This window comes from Poecilia latipinna, unplaced genomic scaffold (assembly GCF_001443285.1).
Source record: "Poecilia latipinna isolate Pla-1442-1.1 unplaced genomic scaffold, P_latipinna-1.0 Scaffold397, whole genome shotgun sequence".
Lineage (NCBI taxonomy): Eukaryota > Metazoa > Chordata > Actinopteri > Cyprinodontiformes > Poeciliidae > Poecilia > Poecilia latipinna.
This window is the reverse complement of record NW_015113013.1, coordinates 82,219-102,520: the sequence shown is the minus strand read 5'-3', so window position 1 is coordinate 102,520 and position 20,302 is coordinate 82,219. Positions and strand designations below refer to the sequence as shown.

The window sequence follows — 20,302 nt, the reverse complement described above, 5'->3', positions numbered from 1 at the left end:
TAATACGTTTTTATTAAATACATTTTTGCTTTACTTTATTGCATTTGAATTTACTTTTCGTATGTTTATTGTATTTTATTATGATTTTTTTCGTAGTTTTATGTGGTATAAATAACTTTTCAACAAAAGGGAACTCCGTGACATCACTTCCTGTTAATGTTATCTGTACCTATCAGAGAAAAGACAGAAAGTAAGATGTCTCACTACACTTTTAATTCTGTTGTAAGTCATGTAACTAAGTTGCCTCTGCGTTCTTTCGTGTCTTTATGGTTTAAGCAACAATAAGAATGATATTTGTTTAACTCGAGTCTATTAGACTTTTTGTTTGTTCCTATAGTAACCAGAGGCGGTCAGAATCCCTGTCTCAGACAGGTTCTTGGTCCGAGGACTCATCTTCGCGGATATAGACGATCCGTGTAGGTCCGGGTAAAGGTGGGGCGCTCAGTCTGATGATCAACTTGTAAAAGTTTTCTGAGACGGATTTCTGGGAGGACGGCGGGGAAACACGGCAGCGGGTGAGTCACCGGAGTTTCTCCGGGTTCTTTCGGTCACTGTTGGGCTCTCGGTACTGCAGAAAGAACCGTTTAACGGTCTATTTTAACTCAAGTACCCTGAGCAGAGAAGCGTTATCTGTTGCTGCCTAACTGGCTAGCAAACTCAAGGTTCAGAGTGACAGGGGAAGCAGCCAATAGGAGCCTCCGGAGGGGAGTTCTGCTGGTAGCCTGAGCCAATCAGAGGCGCCGTTGCGTTTGAAGGCGGGAATGTGCAGCAGAATGTTTAGAAACTGGTTTCCAGCTGCTGGCTCAGAGGAAGCTGAATGTCGACGCCGACAGTTCCTGATTCTGATCACTGGACGTTCCGGGTCACAGCTGAGCCGGTTCTGGTTGGACTGGTTCTGGTCAGGCTGGTTTGGGTCGCCCCTCACTGACACCACTGATAAGGTCAAGTGGCTCATTCCACAGCAGCTCTGGGCTGAGACTGGATCTGAACCACGGCTCCAGAACCTCGACTGGGACTGGGAAGCACGTTTCTACTGCAGGAAGTCCAGCCAGGAGCAGGTAACTGTTGGCCAGGTTCTGTCAGGACACCGGGGGGGAAAGTAAAGTGGGGCTGATTTTTCAGAATCAGTCTGTATCAGAACCACAGCTCCAGAACTAGTGGAACTGGTTTTGATGACACCAGAACAGAGAAACTTGGCGCCCAGCGCTCTAACTGGAGGCAGTACCCGGTGAACTTTGACCTGGGAGGTTTTGATGGACCTCTTCCTGTTCCAGGTTCCAGTAGAACGTCCTCGACCCGGCCCGGTGGTGTTGGTGCCTGACTGCTTGTGTTTCTGTGCAGGAAGTGTCGTTTGGTTTGAGCCAATCAGCTTCCAGAGAAGCTGAGTCCTGGTTTGGTGTCAGGACCGGTTCTGATTCCGTCCCAACTGGACCGACCGGACCGGAACCATGTCCTCCGGTAAGAACAAGGGCCAGAACTCGCTGACCCTCCACAAGGTCATCATGGTGGGCAGCGGTGGTGTGGGGAAGTCGGCACTCACACTGCAGTTCATGTACGACGAGGTGAGCCTCTCACTACATTTCCCATAATGCCTCTGGCTTCTGTGAGCCAACTGTCCGCTCTGTCGCAGTTCGTGGAGGACTATGAGCCCACCAAGGCGGACAGCTACAGGAAGAAGGTGGTTCTGGACGGGGAAGAGGTTCAGATCGACATCCTGGACACGGCGGGGCAGGAGGACTACGCCGCCATCAGGGACAACTACTTCCGCTGCGGCGAGGGCTTCCTGCTCGTCTTCTCCATCACTGAGCAGGAGTCCTTCACCGCCATAACCGAGTTCAGGTCTGACCCGTCACTGTGGTAACGCAGGGGTATGGGTCTGGTACCAGAGCCAAAGCGGATAGGAGCGTCTCACTTGGCTCCGTTTAACCCCGACAGATCGATTCTAATTGTTTGTTTTGTCTAAAGATGAAATGGCAAATTTCCGGCTAACTGAGTTTGATATGAATTTACGATAAAACTTTAATCACATCGGCCTTAAACTGAACCCGAAAGTCCAGTATTCATATCCAGGAAGGAACAACCTGTAACTCTCTGACAGGTTGCCATGTCTGTCTTCTCTCTACTGGTTCTACGGAACACTCATTCTGCCGAGATTCTCAGTAAAAATCAAAACAATAAATGACTGGATAAAGTTATTCACGTGGCAAATACTTAATCTAAAAACCAAAATATAAAGCCTTCCCCAACTCGGAGCTTAATGTTGACCAATAGGAGAGAAGCTGACTCTGAAGTCCTGCCAACTTTACCTCCTGCAACAAGTCAGGAGAAAGAAATGAGGAAACAAAGAAATATGTATGGACAAAGTTCAGTGTGATTAACATAATGACTACATGGAGAATATGAAATCAATATTAAATGTAAAGAAATCTAATGAAGCCACGTGATGATAATGTGATAAAACTGTTGAAAATAATTAATTCACAATGGATAATTAATGAAATTTGAAAAGTTTTAATTATTTGATTTTATTATTTATGAAGCCATTTATTCATTTCTATTTTTATTGTTAGTTTTGGCAGGATGTGTCCTCCATACGTTTATGTGTCCTCCATACGTTTCCCCTTCAGACTGCCTCCAGCCGCTTTAGTCATCGCTAACGTTTGGCTAGCGCTCCCTCCAGCTGATTTACTGTTAATGATTTAATCAGCTAACCGTTAAAAACCGACGGCGGCTGTTCTGTTTGGTTCATAACTTCCTCATTATGCATCGTCATCATGACTTCAAAATCTGATTTTAAACCTATTAACAGGCACAAATTTACACCATAATCCTCCTTTTGATGATAAAATATCTAACATTTCATATTGATCTCCTCAGCTCTTTCAGCTGCTCCAGTCTTTTTCTGGTCAAACTGTTTCATTTCCAGATTAACGATCAAAAAAGATTAATAAATTTAACTGGTAGCCAATCAGAAGCAGCGCTGTGCTCTGACAGAAACCAGTTTCTTCTCCCTGTTTGCGGGCTTTAACTAGACCGTGTGTCCATGCTGGTTGCAGGGAGCAGATCGTCCGGGTGAAGGAGGAGGAGGCGATCCCGCTGCTGGTGGTCGGGAACAAGTCGGACCTGGAGGACCGGCGCCAGGTAAGCGTGGACGACGCCACGTCCAAGGCGTCCAGCTGGGGCGTCCCGTACGTCGAGACGTCGGCCAAGACCAGAGCCAACGTGGACAAGGTGAGCGCTGTGGTGGAGGACGACCTCTGACCTTTGTCCCTCCACCTGCCTGACCTTTGTCCTCCCCCTGCAGGTGTTCTTCGACCTCATGAGAGAAGTCCGTAAGAAGAAAATGGCGGAGAGCAAAGAGAACGGGCCGAGCGGCGGCAGGAAGAAGCGGCGCTGCTGCGTTCTCTAGGTGGAACTGAGCGCGCTCAGACCGCAGCGCTCGGCTCTTATTTATCTCTGCTCACATTCCTGAGGCTCTGAAACACTCGTCTGCACCTTGGGTGGCCTCTGACCCCGTCTCCAATCAAGCTTCATGTTAAACTCTGTAATCATGCCACAGAACCAGACTCTAAGGGAACTCAGCTTCAAGCTTCTCTGGGAAATAGGAATATTATTATTGTTATTATTGTTATTCTGCACCAACACTCATTATTGTTTATATCTGATTAAATCAAGTTCTGTTAGAAAAATGCTTTTCTCTTTAATTTCACTTCAAAACCAGAATATTTACTGTAAAATACTAAAAATAAATGTTAATATTCAGCAAGAGAAGATGTATATATTTAATCTAAAGAATAAAGAAATTTGAAATATAAAAATAGATTTTATGTAGATTAAATGATAAAAACCATTTAATACATATATTAAATTATGTAAAATAAAAGACAAGATAAATTATTAGCCTTAAAAAAAGTGTCCAAACTTGAAGATCATGTTGAAGATTTTTGGTCTGGAGTTGAATTAATAAAATTTACAGCATTTGGTTTTAAATCTTTTATAAAGGTGAAGCAGTTTAAATGACTGGCTGAGGAACAGCAGCAGGTCTGGTTCTGGCCACCAGGTGGCGGTGTGTGCTCGGTGTTAACGGCTGAATGGGGTAGAAATGCTCTCGGCTCCAGTTTTATGGCAGCTGCTCCAGTTTCGCTGCTGGTTTCGGGTCCGGCTTCAGGCCCAGGCCGCCTAATGAGGCTGAAAGCCGGCGGTTCGGAGGAGAACCGTCCCGTTGACGGTGACACACATCCCCAGGTCGTCCTCCTCTAAGCCTCTTACTGTAATCACACTCCTGCTGAGGCGGCAGGACCCGCTTCCTGCGCCTCGCAGCTCCTCAGAACCGGTCCGGGCTCGGCCCAGGAGTCCAGGATGCCGTGTGGAGACGCGGTGGCCGTGTGGGACGTGGCTCTGAGCGACGGCGTCTACCGGGTCGAGTTCGCTCACGGCACCACCACGGGGAAACGGGTCGTCTATGTCAACGGGACGGTGAGGTCTGAGAGCTGATTCTGATTTCACTGATAGGACGGACAGCACCAGAACTGGGACCAGATAGGGCTCAGCGTGACGTCAGGGTAAGGTCAGTTCCTGGGTTTTAAAACTGCCTAGTTTGGTCAATGAGTCCAAACTGAAGCAGAAGCAATAAACCCATCAGAACTGGGTTTCTAGGTGTTCAATGAGGTTCTGGTGAAGGTTTAATGATGGAAACATCCGTCCATCTACTGAAAACCCAACAGGATTCGGTTATTACCAACCACTGAGGTTCTGGTTCAAGTTTCTGAATCAGTTCATGTTGAGATAACCTCCAGGAGAACTTCCCTCGTCTTCTGATTGGGCTTCCTGTGTAGATGTTGCTTCCAGATGTCATGGTGGCAGACTGAAGGTCCAGTAGAGACCAGCGGTGATAGAAGCTGTAACCTGAAGAACGAGGCTTTTAGGGTTTGTTTGGAGTAGGAAACCAGTAAACAAGTACTGGAGCCGTGGAAGTCCTGGAAAACCCAACAGGTGAAACGGGGAACACTGAAGACCTGGTCTCAGGGTAATGTTGGATGGTTGAAGGAGCACTTTGAGGATCTGTTTGACCTAGTTCTATGTTTAGGAGACAGAGCTACAGTAAAACCTGCTAGCAGGGGGACTGAGGTAGGATCCATGGAGCTAAAGGTTCTGGACATTATTGGACTGTTTGGTTGACGTGTCTCCTGAATGGAGGACTGGTCCTCTGGCGTGGCAGGTCAGGGTGGTTGTCCATGTCTGTGAGGATCTATGGAGGATCCTCAGGCAAGTTCAGTCCAGGATGTTGGAGTGGAGACTCAAACTGGTTGGTGAACCTCAGGTTAAGAGGAGCAGTGAGGCGTTCGTCCTGGTGTGGGACAGCGGACACTTCGGCTGGCTGGTCTGCGTTTGTCTTGGCTACGGTTTCCGTACTATCCCTTTAATTGTACCATCCCTTTAAGCAGCCTGTAGTCAGTCAGGTTTTCTGCAGCGTTTCCTTGGTTGTGGTGAGTGAATGAATGGGGCGGTTTGCTGTGCAGGAGGTGATCAGGAAGGACTGGATGTTCAAGCTGGTTGGGAAGGAGACGTTCTCACTGGGCAGCGCCGACACCAAGGCCACCATCAACATCGAGGCCGTCGGCGGCTTCGCCTATGAATACTCGCTGAACGTCGGCGGGAAGAGCCTGCAGAAGTTCATCGACCACAGAGCCAAGACCACCAAGACTTGGGTGGTCCAGGTGGACGGAGCAGACTGCAGGGTCGTCCTGGGTGAGTGCACAGAGGGGTCAGAGGTCAATCTGAACACTGACCGGTCCTGATTGACTGTGTTGTGTCCAACAGAGAAGGACACCATGGATGTTTGGTGCAACGGGCAGAAAGTGGAGACAACGGTGAGAAATCCCACCAGAACCAAAGTGCCACCATGAGGCCAACAGCAGAAACGTCCACTGAATTAATCCTTTACTTTTTTATCTAATGTGACTTTTTAAAAATAATTTAAAGTGTTTATTTAGTTATTTAATTAAAATTCAGAAACACTTTACTGATCCCAAAGGGAAATTAAATGTTGTTATTGTAGATACTGTTGGCAGGAAAGAGCTGTAGCAGTCTGTGTTACAGCGAACCTGAAGAAGCCTCTGACTGAAGAGGCTCTGTTTTCCCAGGACAGTCTGATGAAGAGGATAGTCAGGGCTGGTCATGATATTGTTTTTTATTTAATATTGGCTTTTATTTCAATATAATACATGTAGTTAATTAAATCACTAAATTAATATATTTATTTAATGTGGGTTTTAATTTTCTGAAGTTAAACTTAAGTAATTTATTTTAATTTTCTTTATTTTATTATTTAGCTTTTTTATTTTTCCGTACCTATATATTTAATATTCTTATTTCATTTCACTTGTACTTTTTAATTAGTACTTTTGATAAGCATTTTAAGTTTAGAATAATTTATTTTATTAAATTATTTGTAAAATATTTATTTTTTTAAAGCAATTTCCCTTTGGGGATCAACAAAGTATATTCTATTCTATTTTAGATGTCATTTTTGTCCAATTAAATTATGAATAAGAATTTTTCCTGCTGTCCCATGTGTCTCCTGCATGTCCTCCTGTCCTCTTGTCCTCCTGTCTTCCTGTCTTCCTGTCCACAGGGAGAGTTTGTGGATGACGGCACAGAGACCCACTTCACGGTGGGAGAACACACCTGCTGCATCAAGGCCACAAGTGGAGGCAAGAAGAAGAACGGCATTGACCACAGCCTGCTGCTGGACGGACTCAAGGTTCCTGCTTCGTCCCAGTAGCGCCGGACCAGAACCAGTGGAGCTGAACCAGGACCAGTATAGCTGGACCAGAGGTTCAGACAGAACCAGCAGGGGGCGCTGTGGGATGGCCTCACAGATGTGGGACTTGTTTTTCTTTTCTGACTCTTAACAAATAAAGCTGTATCTCCTCTGATGGGATTTTATTTTGAAAGGTTGTTAATGGCTGGTTGTTATGGCAGAGGTCATCTTTGCGCAGTCTCCATCTGTCTGAATGCAGCTGTTCAGCAGAACGGCGGGAAAACCGGAACACGACTGGTCTGACCTTCAAAATAAAAGCTCAATACAGATTTAGTTTTCTAATTTCTGAATGTAAGTAAAAACAGATGTTGCTTTACACTTTAGCTGTTAGTTGAAAATAATAACTCGTCAATAAAGTAACTAACATATTAACGTTAGTTTATATGGAGTTAAGGTGGGTTGCAGAATATAAAGTTTGACTTCATTAAACCAAAATTAAACAAACTGAACACATTAATGGAAGTCACGAAGGAAACAAACTGGACTGAGTTTTAGTTTTAAACGGACTCAAAATAAACTGAAAATAAAATATGTTAAAGTTAAGTTGGATTAAATTGAAACTGATTCAAACAAACTGAGTTGATTTCAGCTGAACATAAATATTACTAATTTAACCTGAGTTAAATTGAAGGGATTAAACAGTTTGTGTTGAGTTAAACTGGTCTGTCTGAAAGCCAGCTGAACTAAAAACTGAATTATATATATATATATATATATATATATATATATATATATATATATATATATATATATATATATATATATATATATATATATATATATATATATGCGCAACACCTTGTTGAAACAATAATCACTGAGATTATTATTGTTGTGGGTTTTGTTGAAAAATCAACACGTTTTGTTGATTTTTTAATTTTATTTATTTATTTATTTATTTATTTATTTATTTGTTTGTTTGTTTGTTGTTGTTTAATAAAGTTACGAACGTTTTAAGCCAATCAGAGGAGGACATGCTGGTCTCAGCGTCCTGGCGGCGTTCAGTTTGTCACTTAATTCCGAGATCGACTCAAAACCTTCCGCGATCGACATATTGCACCGCTGCTCAAAGCACGAACAGTTCAGAAACAATGTGAAACGGGAATAAAGCTATTTACTAACTGATTAAGTCATGTTTTAGATTGTTCTTTAAAAACTAATCAGTCACGGTTGATTAGTGATGCACTCACTGCACAGTGACTCATTGATTCTTTACAGCAGACTCCGCTCCCCTGTCTTGCAGGTACCGCGTACCCCCGCTAAATCTTTTAGGGGCAGTACCCGACCGTATCTGCCTACTTTCACCCCTGCTTGTAGCTACAGGAAACTGGGTTGATTCCAGTTTAATGGAACTGAACTGAAATTTAATTGTATTGATTTAATTAGAAAAAAACTAAATTAATAAAACACAAACAAACACAGTTGATTTTCCCTGAAATTACCGGAAATTAATGAGGATAAACAAGTTAAAATAAACGTGTTAGACAGTGAAGCTGGAAGTTAAACTAAACTGTTTTATTTTGAAAGGTTGAACCGAACGTCTTTATTTGGTGGTGTGTGGTTGATGGTCCTGGAGGAAATCCCGGCTGGGATCTTCGGTGTATCCAGGACTGAGCTCACCGCGCAGAAGGAGCGGGACAGGAGCGGTGTTTGGGTTCTGGTTGCGGGATATACCTGACGCTTTGACCCGGTTCCGTCGTCCTGGGTCACCCGGTACCTCCTGTTGGCTCCCTCCGCTGAGTTTCCAGCCGAATCGGGGAGGTTATCCGGATCTTTTTACCAGCAGGGAGACAAAACAAGGAGCAGGGATCCAAACTAGCCCCGCAGACTGATTACCGAGCCCCGACCCGCGGCTATTTTCCCGCATGTTGTCTGCGGTTAAACCCCGCATTCTGGCCTGATGTGAGGCCGACTCTCACCCCTGGAATTCGGCGACTTTTCCCAGTTTTCCCCCCGGCTGCTGGGAGCTACAGCTAGTTAGCTTTAGCCAGCTAGCATCCACCAGGCCGTTTGTCATCCTCCTCCTTCGGTCAGTTATGACTCAAAGTTCCGCTGGAAGCTCCGTTTAATCCGGCTGCAGGACTCCCAGCGGCCCGGTAATCCAGCCCGGCCTGGAAGGATATGGGGCAGCGGAGCTCCGCCGCCTCCCGCACATCTGTCACCGCAGCGGAGCAGGGAAGCGGGGAGCCCCGGGGACAAGCAGCCTTCCCCGGACTGTAGCTGCCATCTGGCCGCAGCCGCTGGAAGAATCCCGGATCTTCTCCCCGGGATGTAGAGCAGAATCCGGGATTATTTCTCCGGGATTATTGTTACAGTTGTTCCCAGAAAGCCTGAAGTCGTTCCTGGAGCCGCGTCTCCCCCGTCAGGATGAACTACCAGCTGCATCTGGCCAACTCGGCCGCTATCCGGTCCGAGATCCAGAGGTTCGAGTCGGTGCACCCGAACATCTACTCCATCTACGAGCTGCTGGAGCGGGTGGAGGAGCCGCTGCTGCAGAACCAGATCCGGGAGCACGTCATCGCCATCGAAGGTAGGACCGAGAGAAAGATGCAGGTTCTGCAGGCCCGCCGGGCTGCTGCACATCCTGCTGCTGAGAGCCGCGCAGGTGTGTGTGTGTGTGTGCGCGTGTGTGTGTGTGTTATTGCTCTGAGTTGGTTCTGAACATGCTTGACCCGGCCCAGATCCCTGAGGCCCTCCGTTCTGGTCTGAACAGTTATCGTATCGTTTATCGTGATTTATCGTTATTTTATAACCTCCAGTATTGTTGGAATTGTTAGTTTTGTTAGTTTTCGATTGATTTTTTTTATATATATATATATATATATCATTTTAATGTATTGATACAAATCAATAAGTTTGACAATCTGGTTGAATGCAGTTCAGTTGTGTAACTGTGAGCAGGTTGTGTCACTATGGTTACTGTGAGACCTAAAGAGAAATATTGTCTTATCGTCACTTTTTATCGTTATCACAATAGTTCCATAAAACATCATGTTATTTTGCATTGACTTATTGTTTGGCAGACTGTGATGCTGCGGGCCAGAAGATAATGACCAGTTTAATTTGAGCTGAGGCCCAGTTGGTTCTGTAGGTCCGTTTGGTTCTGCAAACCGTTTGGTTCTGCAGGTCCAGTTGGTTTTGCAGGTCCGGTTGGTTCTGCAGGTCCGGTTGGTTCTGCAGGCCCGGTCCAGGCTGAAGCCCGGCTGCAGCTGCTGCTTCCTCCAGAACCTCACAGGAACCTTCATTGTTGTTTGCTGGTCCATCCATCCTGAAGCGGGCCCTTCCTGTTCAGAACCGGGTCCAGAGAGGACGCGGCAGCTGAGCAGACCTTTGTTCTGCCGGGCTGTGTGACCCAGTTGGCCCGGCTGCTGTTTGTTCACCGTCAGCCTTTGTTTCCTCTGTCAGCCTGGATCTCAGGTTTCTGTTTCTGAAGCAACATAAAGAACCAGAACCCGGCTGAGGTTCTGCTTAAACACACACTGCGGTGCTGGCAGGTTCTGCTGGAAACAACCAGAACCGGTTCCTTATGTAACTATGACGACTAAAATCAGTCCTAACATAAATGCAGCTTTTCACCTGGTTCAGGTTTAAACCCAAAATGTTGGTGTTAAACCAACAGTGTTTAGCATTAGCAGGGCGCTTAGCTTTAGTGTAGCGCTTAGCATTAGCATAGCATGTATTATTAGCAGAACGTTTGACTTTAGCATTATCAGAGCGTTTAGCATTAGATGGACTTGAACTCATCAGATGAACAGTTCTTTAGCAGCTGGACCTGAAGGTTCTGTTCAAATCTCACTGTGGATCCAGATAAATATCTGTGAGTTTGACCTTAGGCCCTGGGAAAGGAGGGAATCACCATGGCAACGAGGGGCTCCAGAGCAGAGCTCCCTAAATCTTTGTGATGGTTTGAGTTTTTTCATTTCAGTTCCAGTTCTGCAGTCTGATCCGGTCCGGTTCTGGTCTGGTTCTGGTTCCGGTCCTGGTTGTGTAACCTCAGCGGCTGTAAAGCTGCTTCAGGCCGTTATGTAACATCAGAGCGTCTGTCCTCCAGAGGAGAGGAAGATGCTGCTGCTGCTGCTGATGATGATGATGATGATGAGTCACCGCCAGGCCGGAGAGTACTGAGCGCGCTCAGTGGATTCTGATGGGATTATGGTGGCAGATGTTGGATCCAGCAGGAACATCTGGACTGGTGTGCAGGCAGTAGCCACATCTGGATCCCAGTTCAACCAGTTAGAGCTGAACTGGGATTAGTTTGTGTTAATCTGCAGCAGCCCAGATTATCGGCTGTGTTGATGTTCCAGATGTTTCATCCTGGAAAGCATCAGAGCATCACGGAGCCGCCTGATTGGTTGACTCGGGCGCCGCTTTGAGGCCGGTTGCCGTTGGAAACCTGATGAACCTGAGAGGAAACAGCTGCAGATGACTCATTATTTAATCCCACTTCAGGTCATTTAAGCCAGCGCGTCTCCATGGCAACACTAGTTTGATCTGAACAAAAGCTGCTGTTCTGAGGCTGGAAAATATGACGGTTTCTCTGGTCCTTAAACGCATCGGCCAACAGGAAGTAGTTTGTTTCAGAGTTCATAGAAAACGGTTCTGGACATTTGGGTCTTAAAAGCTCACTGGACCGGTTCTTCAGCCCAAAGAGAGGTCAGAGGTCACAGAATAAACTGTGAAAAGCCCTAAGAGAAGACAGCCAATGAAAACAAATACAAATAAAACAATTTAGTGGGAAAAAAATCATATGAATAAAATCCAACAGAAAAATTTTAATATTATCACAAAAAGAAATGGAGAAAAATTAAAAAACAAAGGAGAAATTTTTTTTACAAAAAATTATAAGAAAATTTTTAAATACGAAACAGAAAATGTAGAAGAATTTATAAAAAAAAATATTTAAAAAGTTAAATGCTGAGTTGTACCAATAATGACCATAATAATTAATAATAATAAATATATAACCTTAAAATAAATTATTTAATATCCATATAAATGTATGAAATTTTTTAAAAAGGGAATTATTCATTAAAATTAAAAATTGTATTAAATATTTGTAAATTTTAAATGAAGTAAAAATCCTAACTGTGAAAAAGTAAGAAAGTTAATCATAGTAAAAGTATTAGTATTAAAAAATAGAAAAAAAGACATGTTAAAATAAAATAATAAAAAAATTGAAATGTAAAAAGAGAAAAAATAAATTAAAATCTTAAATACTAAACTGTAGATTAATAATAATAGTGTACTAGTTGTAAAAAAATAAATTCTTTAAGATGTAGAAGATTAAGGAAATACTAGATGAAAATAAATAAACTTTAAGTAAAAATAAACTTGTACAGAAAATATTTTGTATTAAAAATTAGATGAAAATATCAAGTATGATAACATGGGTAGATTTAACTGTAAGTAAAATGTTAAAATAAGCAGAAGTTTTAATAAAAGTGAAAATAAATAAAAGATTAAAGAAGTTTGAAGTGAAAACAGGAAGAATGAGAAGAGAAACAAACAGAAGTGAAAATAGTACAGATACTATTACTACTATAATACTACTACTGCTACTAGTACTAATAATACTACTACTACTGGCACTACTACTACTACTACTACTACTAATTATTATTATTATTATTATTATTATTATTATAACAGCAGAGAAGAGTAAAACACGTCTGGTCTGCTGGTCCAGACGGATCCCTGGTTCTGGTTCTGGTTTCTACCAGCCAGAGGAGGAAGTGTCACTTCTCTATCAGACAGTGAACTGCTGGCCCGTTACCATGGAAACGGGAGCCGGCCCGGGCCTCCGTCTGGAGACCTGCAGTAAACGTTTCTGTTCCCGGTTCGGTTCTGCTCCGGAGCCCGGCGGGGCCGGCCAGCGCGTGGCAGGAAGTGACATCATCAGCCTCTCCTGGGAGCCACTGTAAGCTAACGAACCGCATTGTGTCAGCGGGACAGGAAGTCTATTTATACTGCTGGAAGCAGCACGGCTGCTGTTGATACTTCCTGTTGAGGAGACGCAGCCGAGACGCGTCCAGGTGTCCACACGTCCAGATGTCCACATGTCCAGGTGCTTGGTCCATCTACCTGTTGGGACACCTGGATGTGCGTTAGCGCCCCCTGCTGGCTGAGTTGTTGCCGCAGCAGGTGTAAAAGCAGCTGCTGCTCCAGCTGGCAGCAGAGAAAACCTGAGGCTGCTGGAAATGTACAGAGGACTGGTGCTGCCAAAACTTTATTCATAGTTGCATTAAACCATAAATAACTATAATATTTAGTTTTCCATTTCATTTCCAATCTAATTTTTTTAATAATTATTTTCCTTTGCCTAATTATTTTTTAAGAGTCTGTATTTATTGAATACATTCTTTTCTGTTTTATTTCTAGATTTTTAGATGTAATATTTGCCATATTAATCATTTTATCAAGCCATTTATTTATTTCAGTATTTGCAGCTCTTTATTGGCAGTAGAAGTCCTCCATAGAAACGAAGCAGCTGCTGCTTTAAGGTAGAAACCACAATGAGCATAAGCTTTAGTTTAAAAAAAATTATATAGAGAGTTTTTTCCTGCATTAATTATCAGATAAATATGACATAAAGATAAAAACTGGCTGAAGCTCAGAAGTGGATCTGGACGCTGTAGAAACAGGAAGTGATGTCGCATAATTTCCTGCAGGACTCAGAGTCATCTCCACAAGAAACCAGCCAGAAATAAACCTGGCCTGCTTTGTTTGAGGAAGTGATGCTCGTTACCGTGGCAACGAGTTCCACAGGCTGGCCTGCAGCCGCGTTGCCGTGGCAACCAGCTGAGCAGCGGGACAGCAGAGTGTCATGATGGCTCTGGAGCGCAGCGCTGTGTGCTGAGCAGCAGGGGGCAGCAGAGAGCTGATGTTCATAGAGATTCAGTCGGCTGCTCTCAGGTTTTGATATAAACAGAGAGGTCAAAGGTCAGTAGTCAGACACCAAACAAACAGCCCTTCATGTTGCCGCTGATCACTGGTGGAGATAAAATCCACTTCCTGTTGGGATTCAGCTGGAACTGGCCAATCAGGGCTGATGTTGACTGAATGTATGGAAAGCAGGTTTACCCGATAATCAGATAGGAAACGTTCATCTTAGCTGGGAGAATTTCTGTCTTTCATTCTTTCTTTCTTTTTTTTCCTTTCTTCTTTGTTGTCATTTCTTTTATTCTTTTTCTTCTTTTCTTTCTTTGAGTTTTTGTTTTTTTATTAACTTTCTTTTTCTCTTTTCTTTGTTTCTTTCGTTCTTTTCTTCCTTCTTATTTCCTCTCTTTCTTGTTGTCTTTATGTCTTTAATTCTTTGTTTTCTTTCTCTCCAGTCTCTTATTAAAACAGGCTGATGCTCGATGGTTGTTCATTTGAGGTAAATTGTCCCCACCAGGCCTCCATCCTCATGTTTTGGTGGAAACCAACCTGACAGTTTTGTGTTTGATCAAATGAAGGTCATTCTAAATGTTTGGAGATTGAATTGGATGAGAGTTGCAGGTTGAATTCCCTGCTGGGTTTGTATTGTTAGTCTCTCCTGGGAGTTGAACCGTCGGCGTCCTCCCTCATCTCCTCCTCCACCTCCTCCAGGATTAAAGCATTGCATTATAACTTCATGAATGTGTGATGAGCTGGTCTCCATCTGTGCTGCAGCTGCTGGTAGGAAGCCGACCTGCCTCTCCTTGTCAGCTCCTGGTGCAGCTTTCGACTTCAGACAGATCTACGTTGTCCCTGAAGGCCCAGAAAGTCAAAGCCATCAAAGCAGACCTGACTGAATCTGGTGGAGGAGGAGAACATCCAGGTCTGGATCCTGGTTTGCACGCGCTCAGTGAGAGCGGCCCCTACCCCCACACAGTGGTCTCCATGGCAACACAGCAGCGTCTGGTTGGTGGGGCAGGAGCTTCCTGTCCGGGTTCACATGGGTCAGATCCTGACCCAACAGAACCTTCATGCTGTCTGGTGCCCCTGCTGGTCACTGCTGGTCACTGCCGCCTGCTTTGCTTTGTTTTGCCGTTTTTGAGGAGTTTTTTTCTGCTGGAAACTGAAACCTGTGTGTGCATAGTGATGATGCTGTCAGCAGGGGGCCTGCTGCCGCCCCTCCCCCGCCCGCTGCTGGTTGACCCAGTTTCCAGGCTGTAGGGTGAGGCAGAGCGTGGGAGGAAGATGCTGCAGCTGCTCAGGTTGTTGGTTTGGTTCCACCTGCAGTCACACCTGGATTTAGCGCCTGCGCCTGAATAAATCCGGCCTTTAGTTTCCGGATCAACGGGGATAAAATCAGCTGCCAACGCCTGGTTCTGTTTGGGCCGGGCTGGGTCGGCGCCGGTCTCCTCACAGTGAGCGCTCCGGCAGCCTCTGCAGCGCCGCATGCATATTTCATAGCATGGAGAAACGCAGCACCAACATGCAGCTGGTCCAGTACCACGCGGCCGGTCCAGTACCACGCAGCCGGTCCAGTACCACGCGGCCGGTCCAGTACCATGCAGCCGGTCCAGTACCACATCAACACTCTGCTGGGTTCCAGGACTTTACTGCTCTAAGGCCATGATAACTTCACTGACCCAGTTCAGGTTCTGCTGGCCGCTCTGACCTCAGCTGGTTTTACATCCTTTATGTTACGTTAATGTTTCCGTCTGTCCCTCCATGGACCAGAATCAGGAGGAGACAAGAGCAGAGCCCAGGGGAACCCCAACGAGACTCACTGTTTTCATTTAATATCTTATATAACTATTTATAAAGGAACATTTCAGTCAGTTTTCTATAGTCACTAATCAACCATCCAATAGATAAATCAATAAACACAAAACAGGCGATGTGTAAATAAAAAATAAACTACATATAGAGATCAGCTGCTGTTTCAGCAGAATGTTGGTCATTTCCTGATGATTAATCTGCTAAATTCACCAGCTAATTAGCATTTTACTTTGTGAAATGGCTTCTGTCTTTACACAGATGATACCTTAGTGTTTTCATACGTGTGGAACGTGGCTGAGCAGCTTGGTTTTTGTTAGAGAAGCCAACAGGCTTGTTGGCTTGTTATCCAGAAGGTAGCAGGCTAACGAAGCTAACAGGCTAATGAAGTTATCAGGCTGTAGAGCTGTGACATTGTGAGCGATGAGGTGAATCAGTCTTTATGCTGATGATCCCTCAGTGTTTTCATACATGTGACATCAGTTTGTCATCTTGGTGGATTTTCCCTAAATCAGCTGCAGATATCTTCATCTGTTTTCCAGCAATTCCAGTTCAGTCTATCTACTGGTTTCAAGCAGCTGCTTCATGGTTCTGGTCCGGTTCCAGTTGTTTCAGTTCAAACTGCAGGAGGTTTCTATGATCGATGAGGTTAAATGAACCTGATGGGGGAACCGTTACTGTCCAGTTAAAGCTGATTAATGATGATGCTGAAATCTCAGAGCTAAGAAATTAAAAACTATTTTTATATTAAAACATTTAGTATAAAATAAAGGAATTTCTTTGTTCTATTTCATTCGGTGGGAAATATGCAGAATCTACCAGTCAGTCGCCTCTCACCTTTTAATGAGCTACTAAGACTAAAGGTCTGTCCTGTGGGGGTTAGAGGTCAGCAGATAAACCTGAGGGGAGAATCTGTCGAGGTTCTGACCCGTTTCACCTCCAACAGAACTCAGGAAGGATGGATGGAAATACAGAGAGAAGGAATAGAAAGATGGGAGGAGGGAATGTTTTCAGTGTGACGCATGAAAATCACAGAGTGAGGAAGAAGAGGAGGAAACATGATGAAGGTCTGAGGTGAGGATGAAGGACCAGGCCGTTTGATCCACAAACTCCTGCGTAGCTCCTCCCACTTCTCCAGGACGACCTCTGACCCCTACAACTGGTTCTGATTCTGGAGACACTGAGACATGAAGGGATCCAGACCATACAGGGTCAAAGTTCAACTTTAGAAAGTCTCTTATTTTTCTGGGATGATTTTGGTTTCTCTTTGTTTCGCATCATGAGTCACATGACCAGAGCCGCAAGTTACTACTGCAGGAAACACAGAAGAAAACAGGAAGTAGAACCAGAGCTCCCCCAAACCACTGCTCCCAGGTGGGCGGGGCTTATCGCTCCAAGGCCTGAACTGTCTCCTCTGATTGGGTGACAGATGAGCATTAGCGCCACCTTGGCTGAGTTATGAATAAAACTCCGTTAACTGTCTACATCCACCGTGATTATTATCGACTCATCATGTGAACAGATTAATTCAAATTTCATGGAAACAACAGCTCCAGATTGAATTTTTGTAACATTAGAATAAAAACAAACATCTGTGATGTGACCAGCTGGTTGGACGTCTGAGAACCGGGTCAGAACCCAGTCTGGAGGTTCTACTGGGAACACTGGGAGACCCGGAGAGGCTGAGGGATTTTCCCTCAGCTTCATTTAAATCACAGCATCATCTGCAAACAGCAGGACCAACATGGCGGCTCCAGCAGCTCTGCTGGTTCTGTAGAGGGAACATGTTGGGTTCTGGTTCTGGTTGGAGGAACCATCCCAAACTGTGAGACAGGACCAGCTGGGACTGGGAGTCTGCTGTTGGAGCCTGTATGGCTGCAGGAGGAGGAGGAAGAGGAAGAGCCAGCGCTGTGGGGAAAGAGAGCAGGCTGGAAAACCTGGACTGGAGTTCCTGTTTTCCTGCTGGAGACTAGAATAAACCCAGAGGAAAAAATATGATCCATTTGGTTTATTAATGAAGAGCAAACATATTAAAACAGCAAACATATTAAAACAGCAAACATATTAAAAATAAATGTTTCAGTTTTAATTTAGAGTAAAAAGTTTTGACACCTTCAGTTCATCCAAAGGGTGTCCAAACTTTTTAAACTGGAGACAAAATTAAAAACACAAAAATTAATTTATTATTTTAGCTTTACCAGTTTATTATTAAACAGTTTTTTAATTAAATCTATGTATCAAAACATAAATGTTTTGGACTGTTGCTTTATTTAAAAAAAATGATCATTTCTATAGCTTTTGGTTTTTAATGATTTTTTTGTTTGTTTGTTTGACTTGTAGTCAGGGTCCAAAAAAACTCATTTCAAGGGTCACAAATGGCCCCGGGGCCACAATTTGGATTCAGTTGTGTTATTATTTGGTTTATTAGTCGGTTACATTTAAACAAACTGCAGCTCAGAGTTCAGATCAGAGGCAGTTTTTCCCTCCGTCACACTTTCCTAGGAAAGTTGGTCAGATGGATCTGATGTGAGTGTAGCTTCGCCTCCAGTCCACCTCCGGCGTTCCACTCCAGCTTTCCTCCCTTCCCATCTACTCCTCGCCGGTGCTTAGCTCCAGGTTTCCTCCCCTCCTGGCTCCTCCTCCCTGGCGCTCCGCTCCAGGTTTCCTCCCCTGCCGGCTCTGTGTGGGTGTCAGTGATCAGTGGAGCGGCTCAGACAGCAGCAGCATTCTGGAGCTCCTCGTTGCTCGGCGGCAGCTGAAAGCGTTGACGCAGCGACGCTCTGGTCCCAGGTGAAGTGGGGGGGAGGAGCAGCAGCCTGGAGGGGGGGGGGAACGCCATGGCGGCCGGAGCGGAGCCAGGACAGTGAGAAACATCTGGAACATCAGGATGCTGATGGAGAGAGGAGCGCCTCAGAGGAAGACCGTGTACCGGATCTCCCTGACGCTGGTGAAGAGGGAGAACCTGGGGGGGGTTGAGGAAGAGAGGGGTCGGGGGGGCGGGGTGCTGGAGGAGGAGCCGGAGCCGGCGGCAGCTCAGGGTGGCATCATGAGGAGGTTCAGGACGTTCAGCACAGGTCAGCTGGAGCTGGGCCGGCTCAGGGCGTCCCGTAGGGCGCAGCGCGACGAATCGCGGCCCGAAACCGCTGCTGCCAAGGTGAGGAGGCTCTTGAAGGCCCGCAGCATGGAGGAGCGGGACCCGCCAAAACCCGGGGCCCACCCGAAGCCCAGCCTGCTGCAGCGCAGCTTCAGCTTCAGCGTCCGGACCCGGATCAGTGGAGAGCTGCTGCGGCTCCACGCCACGTCCAGAGACGGGCCGCCACAGGCCCCACTCCCTGAGCAGGCCCCACTCCCTGAGCAGGCCCCACTCCCTGAGCAGGCCCCGCCAACCAGGACCCGGGAGAAGAGCCGCACCCTGGAGGTGGGGGCCGTCCTCAACAGGACCGACTCCCTGACCGAGCTGAGCCGCCAGAGGGCCGGCGCCGCTAAGAACCGCACGCTGGACAACAGCGACCTGCAGCGACGGGACAACCAGGGCGACGGCGCTGCGCAACAGGGGGGCGACCGGCGGCTGGGACGCTTCTTCAGCGGGTTCTTCTCCAGACCCAGCCCGGTCCGGAGCCCCGGGATCAGCAGGTCGCTGCGGCGCAGCGGGGCGCCGTCCAGCACGGAGAGCATGGACGGGGACGGAGCCAACGGTAACCATGGTAACCACACACCTGCTACCTGCTGGAGGCAGCAGCACACCCGGTCCAAACGGTCCAGAACCAGCAGGTTCATCTGTGAAATGTAGATTATCAAATAATCCTCAATTCAGATTATTTTAAACGGTTGAGATTATGACACAAATACCAGAGAAAACAATATATCAGTAATATATTTTTAAATCTAAATGTTTTAATTGATTTACCCAGAATCATAATCTAGAAAATGAATCTAGATTGACTTCTGTTTAAACATCTCTTATCGTCTCCAGACAGAAGCTGGACTGACGGCTCAGAGGGAGAAAACATTTCTGGGATTCCTCACACACCTGAGTGTGTGTGTGTGTATGCATGAGTGTGTGTGTGTGTCCGCGTGTGACCTACATCCTCGGCCAAGCAGAAGTGATGTCCTCCTGAGAGGAGAACTGAGCGCGCTCAATAGCAGCTTTAGTGACAGGAAATGAGGTCGGCAGGGCCGCTCTCTGGGCCCTCAGGGTTTATTGAACTGGTTCTGGCGGCCCGCAGCATCACACATCCTCTACTGTACTCTGTGATTCACTCTTGAGGTTCAGCCAATCAGGTGGGTTGTCCTCACAGGCCCCGCCCCCTGCTGCTGACCTGCTGACCCGACCCGGTCAGACTGGGACGCTGAGCTGATCCAGTTATCCTGAAGCTCAGCCAGCTGGAGGCTCCATCACAATAAGAGCCCAGAGTACCGACCGGGTCAGAACCAGGAAGTAAAACTTCTGACAAACGTCTAAAAATAAAGAGCCTGAGGCTGAGTCAGGACGAGTCAGACAGTTAAAATAAAAACATGTAATCAGTCATTCTGTGTAATTCTGGTCACGTTTCAAATTAAACAAAATTAAAATAATTAATAAAGGGTAAAATAAAGTCATAATATTTAATACTTCACTAATATTCTCAGAGTTAAAGTATTTAAATGTTTTTTGCTGCCGTTTTGTTGCAGCTTGCTGCAGCATTAAGTTTTGCTGGCTTTAATTGGTTGGTTATCCAGTATTTATAAGGAGCGCTCTGATTGGATGAGAAAATCCCAGCCTGTGATTGGCTACTGGTGCAGACGGTAATGAAC

At 45.6% G+C, this 20,302-nt stretch overlaps 3 protein-coding genes across 9 annotated transcripts in view; all 3 read left to right on the top strand.

Moving 5' to 3' along the window:
- The first annotated feature begins 189 nt into the window (after nucleotides 1-189).
- On the top strand, nucleotides 190-3,689 carry LOC106950370 (ras-related protein O-RAL-like). Of its 2 annotated transcripts, none has more exons than XM_015037171.1 (5): nucleotides 190-515; nucleotides 1,342-1,562; nucleotides 1,631-1,839; nucleotides 3,057-3,231; nucleotides 3,305-3,689. In XM_015037171.1, the coding sequence occupies exons 2-5, from the start codon at nucleotides 1,449-1,451 to the stop codon at nucleotides 3,407-3,409; spliced, it is 603 nt and encodes a 200-aa protein (XP_014892657.1). In that variant the 5' UTR covers nucleotides 190-515; nucleotides 1,342-1,448; the 3' UTR covers nucleotides 3,410-3,689. The 2 variants fall into 2 exon arrangements, with proteins under 2 accessions (XP_014892657.1, XP_014892658.1); XM_015037172.1 differs by lacking the exon at nucleotides 190-515 and adding an exon at nucleotides 526-1,058.
- A 302-nt stretch (nucleotides 3,690-3,991) lies between these two features.
- LOC106950371 (fas apoptotic inhibitory molecule 1-like) lies at nucleotides 3,992-7,195 on the top strand. The gene is made up of 4 exons (XM_015037173.1): nucleotides 3,992-4,476; nucleotides 5,520-5,748; nucleotides 5,821-5,870; nucleotides 6,635-7,195. Exons 1-4 carry the CDS (start codon nucleotides 4,360-4,362, stop codon nucleotides 6,782-6,784), a joined length of 546 nt encoding a protein of 181 aa, XP_014892659.1. The 5' UTR covers nucleotides 3,992-4,359; the 3' UTR covers nucleotides 6,785-7,195.
- Nucleotides 7,196-8,306: 1,111 nt separating this feature from the next.
- The window catches only part of agap1 (ArfGAP with GTPase domain, ankyrin repeat and PH domain 1), a 57,287-nt gene continuing 45,291 nt past the window's right edge, over nucleotides 8,307-20,302 (top strand). For 2 of the 6 annotated variants that reach the window (XM_015037167.1, XM_015037166.1), the window contains exon 1: nucleotides 17,867-19,212. In XM_015037167.1, coding sequence (XP_014892653.1) covers nucleotides 18,396-19,212 — 817 coding nt within the window. In that variant the 5' untranslated portion in view covers nucleotides 17,867-18,395. Of the gene's footprint in view, nucleotides 9,354-17,866; nucleotides 19,213-20,302 lie in introns of those variants that run through there. The other 4 variants (XM_015037169.1, XM_015037168.1, XM_015037165.1 and 1 more) reach the window with 4 other exon arrangements.

Bases quoted from the DNA above. Each gene is read 5' to 3' on its own strand.
- LOC106950371 (XM_015037173.1), top strand. From the start codon at position 4,360: ATGCCGTGTGGAGACGCGGTGGCCGTGTGGGACGTGGCTCTGAGCGAC. The intron at 4,477-5,519 runs GTGAGGTCTGAG...TTTGCTGTGCAG, and splicing joins TCGTCTATGTCAACGGGACG to GAGGTGATCAGGAAGGACTG. The intron at 5,749-5,820 runs GTGAGTGCACAG...TGTGTCCAACAG, and splicing joins AGACTGCAGGGTCGTCCTGG to AGAAGGACACCATGGATGTT.
- LOC106950370 (XM_015037171.1), top strand. From the start codon at position 1,449: ATGTCCTCCGGTAAGAACAAGGGCCAGAACTCGCTGACCCTCCACAAG. The intron at 1,563-1,630 runs GTGAGCCTCTCA...GCTCTGTCGCAG, and splicing joins TGCAGTTCATGTACGACGAG to TTCGTGGAGGACTATGAGCC. The intron at 3,232-3,304 runs GTGAGCGCTGTG...CTCCCCCTGCAG, and splicing joins CCAGAGCCAACGTGGACAAG to GTGTTCTTCGACCTCATGAG.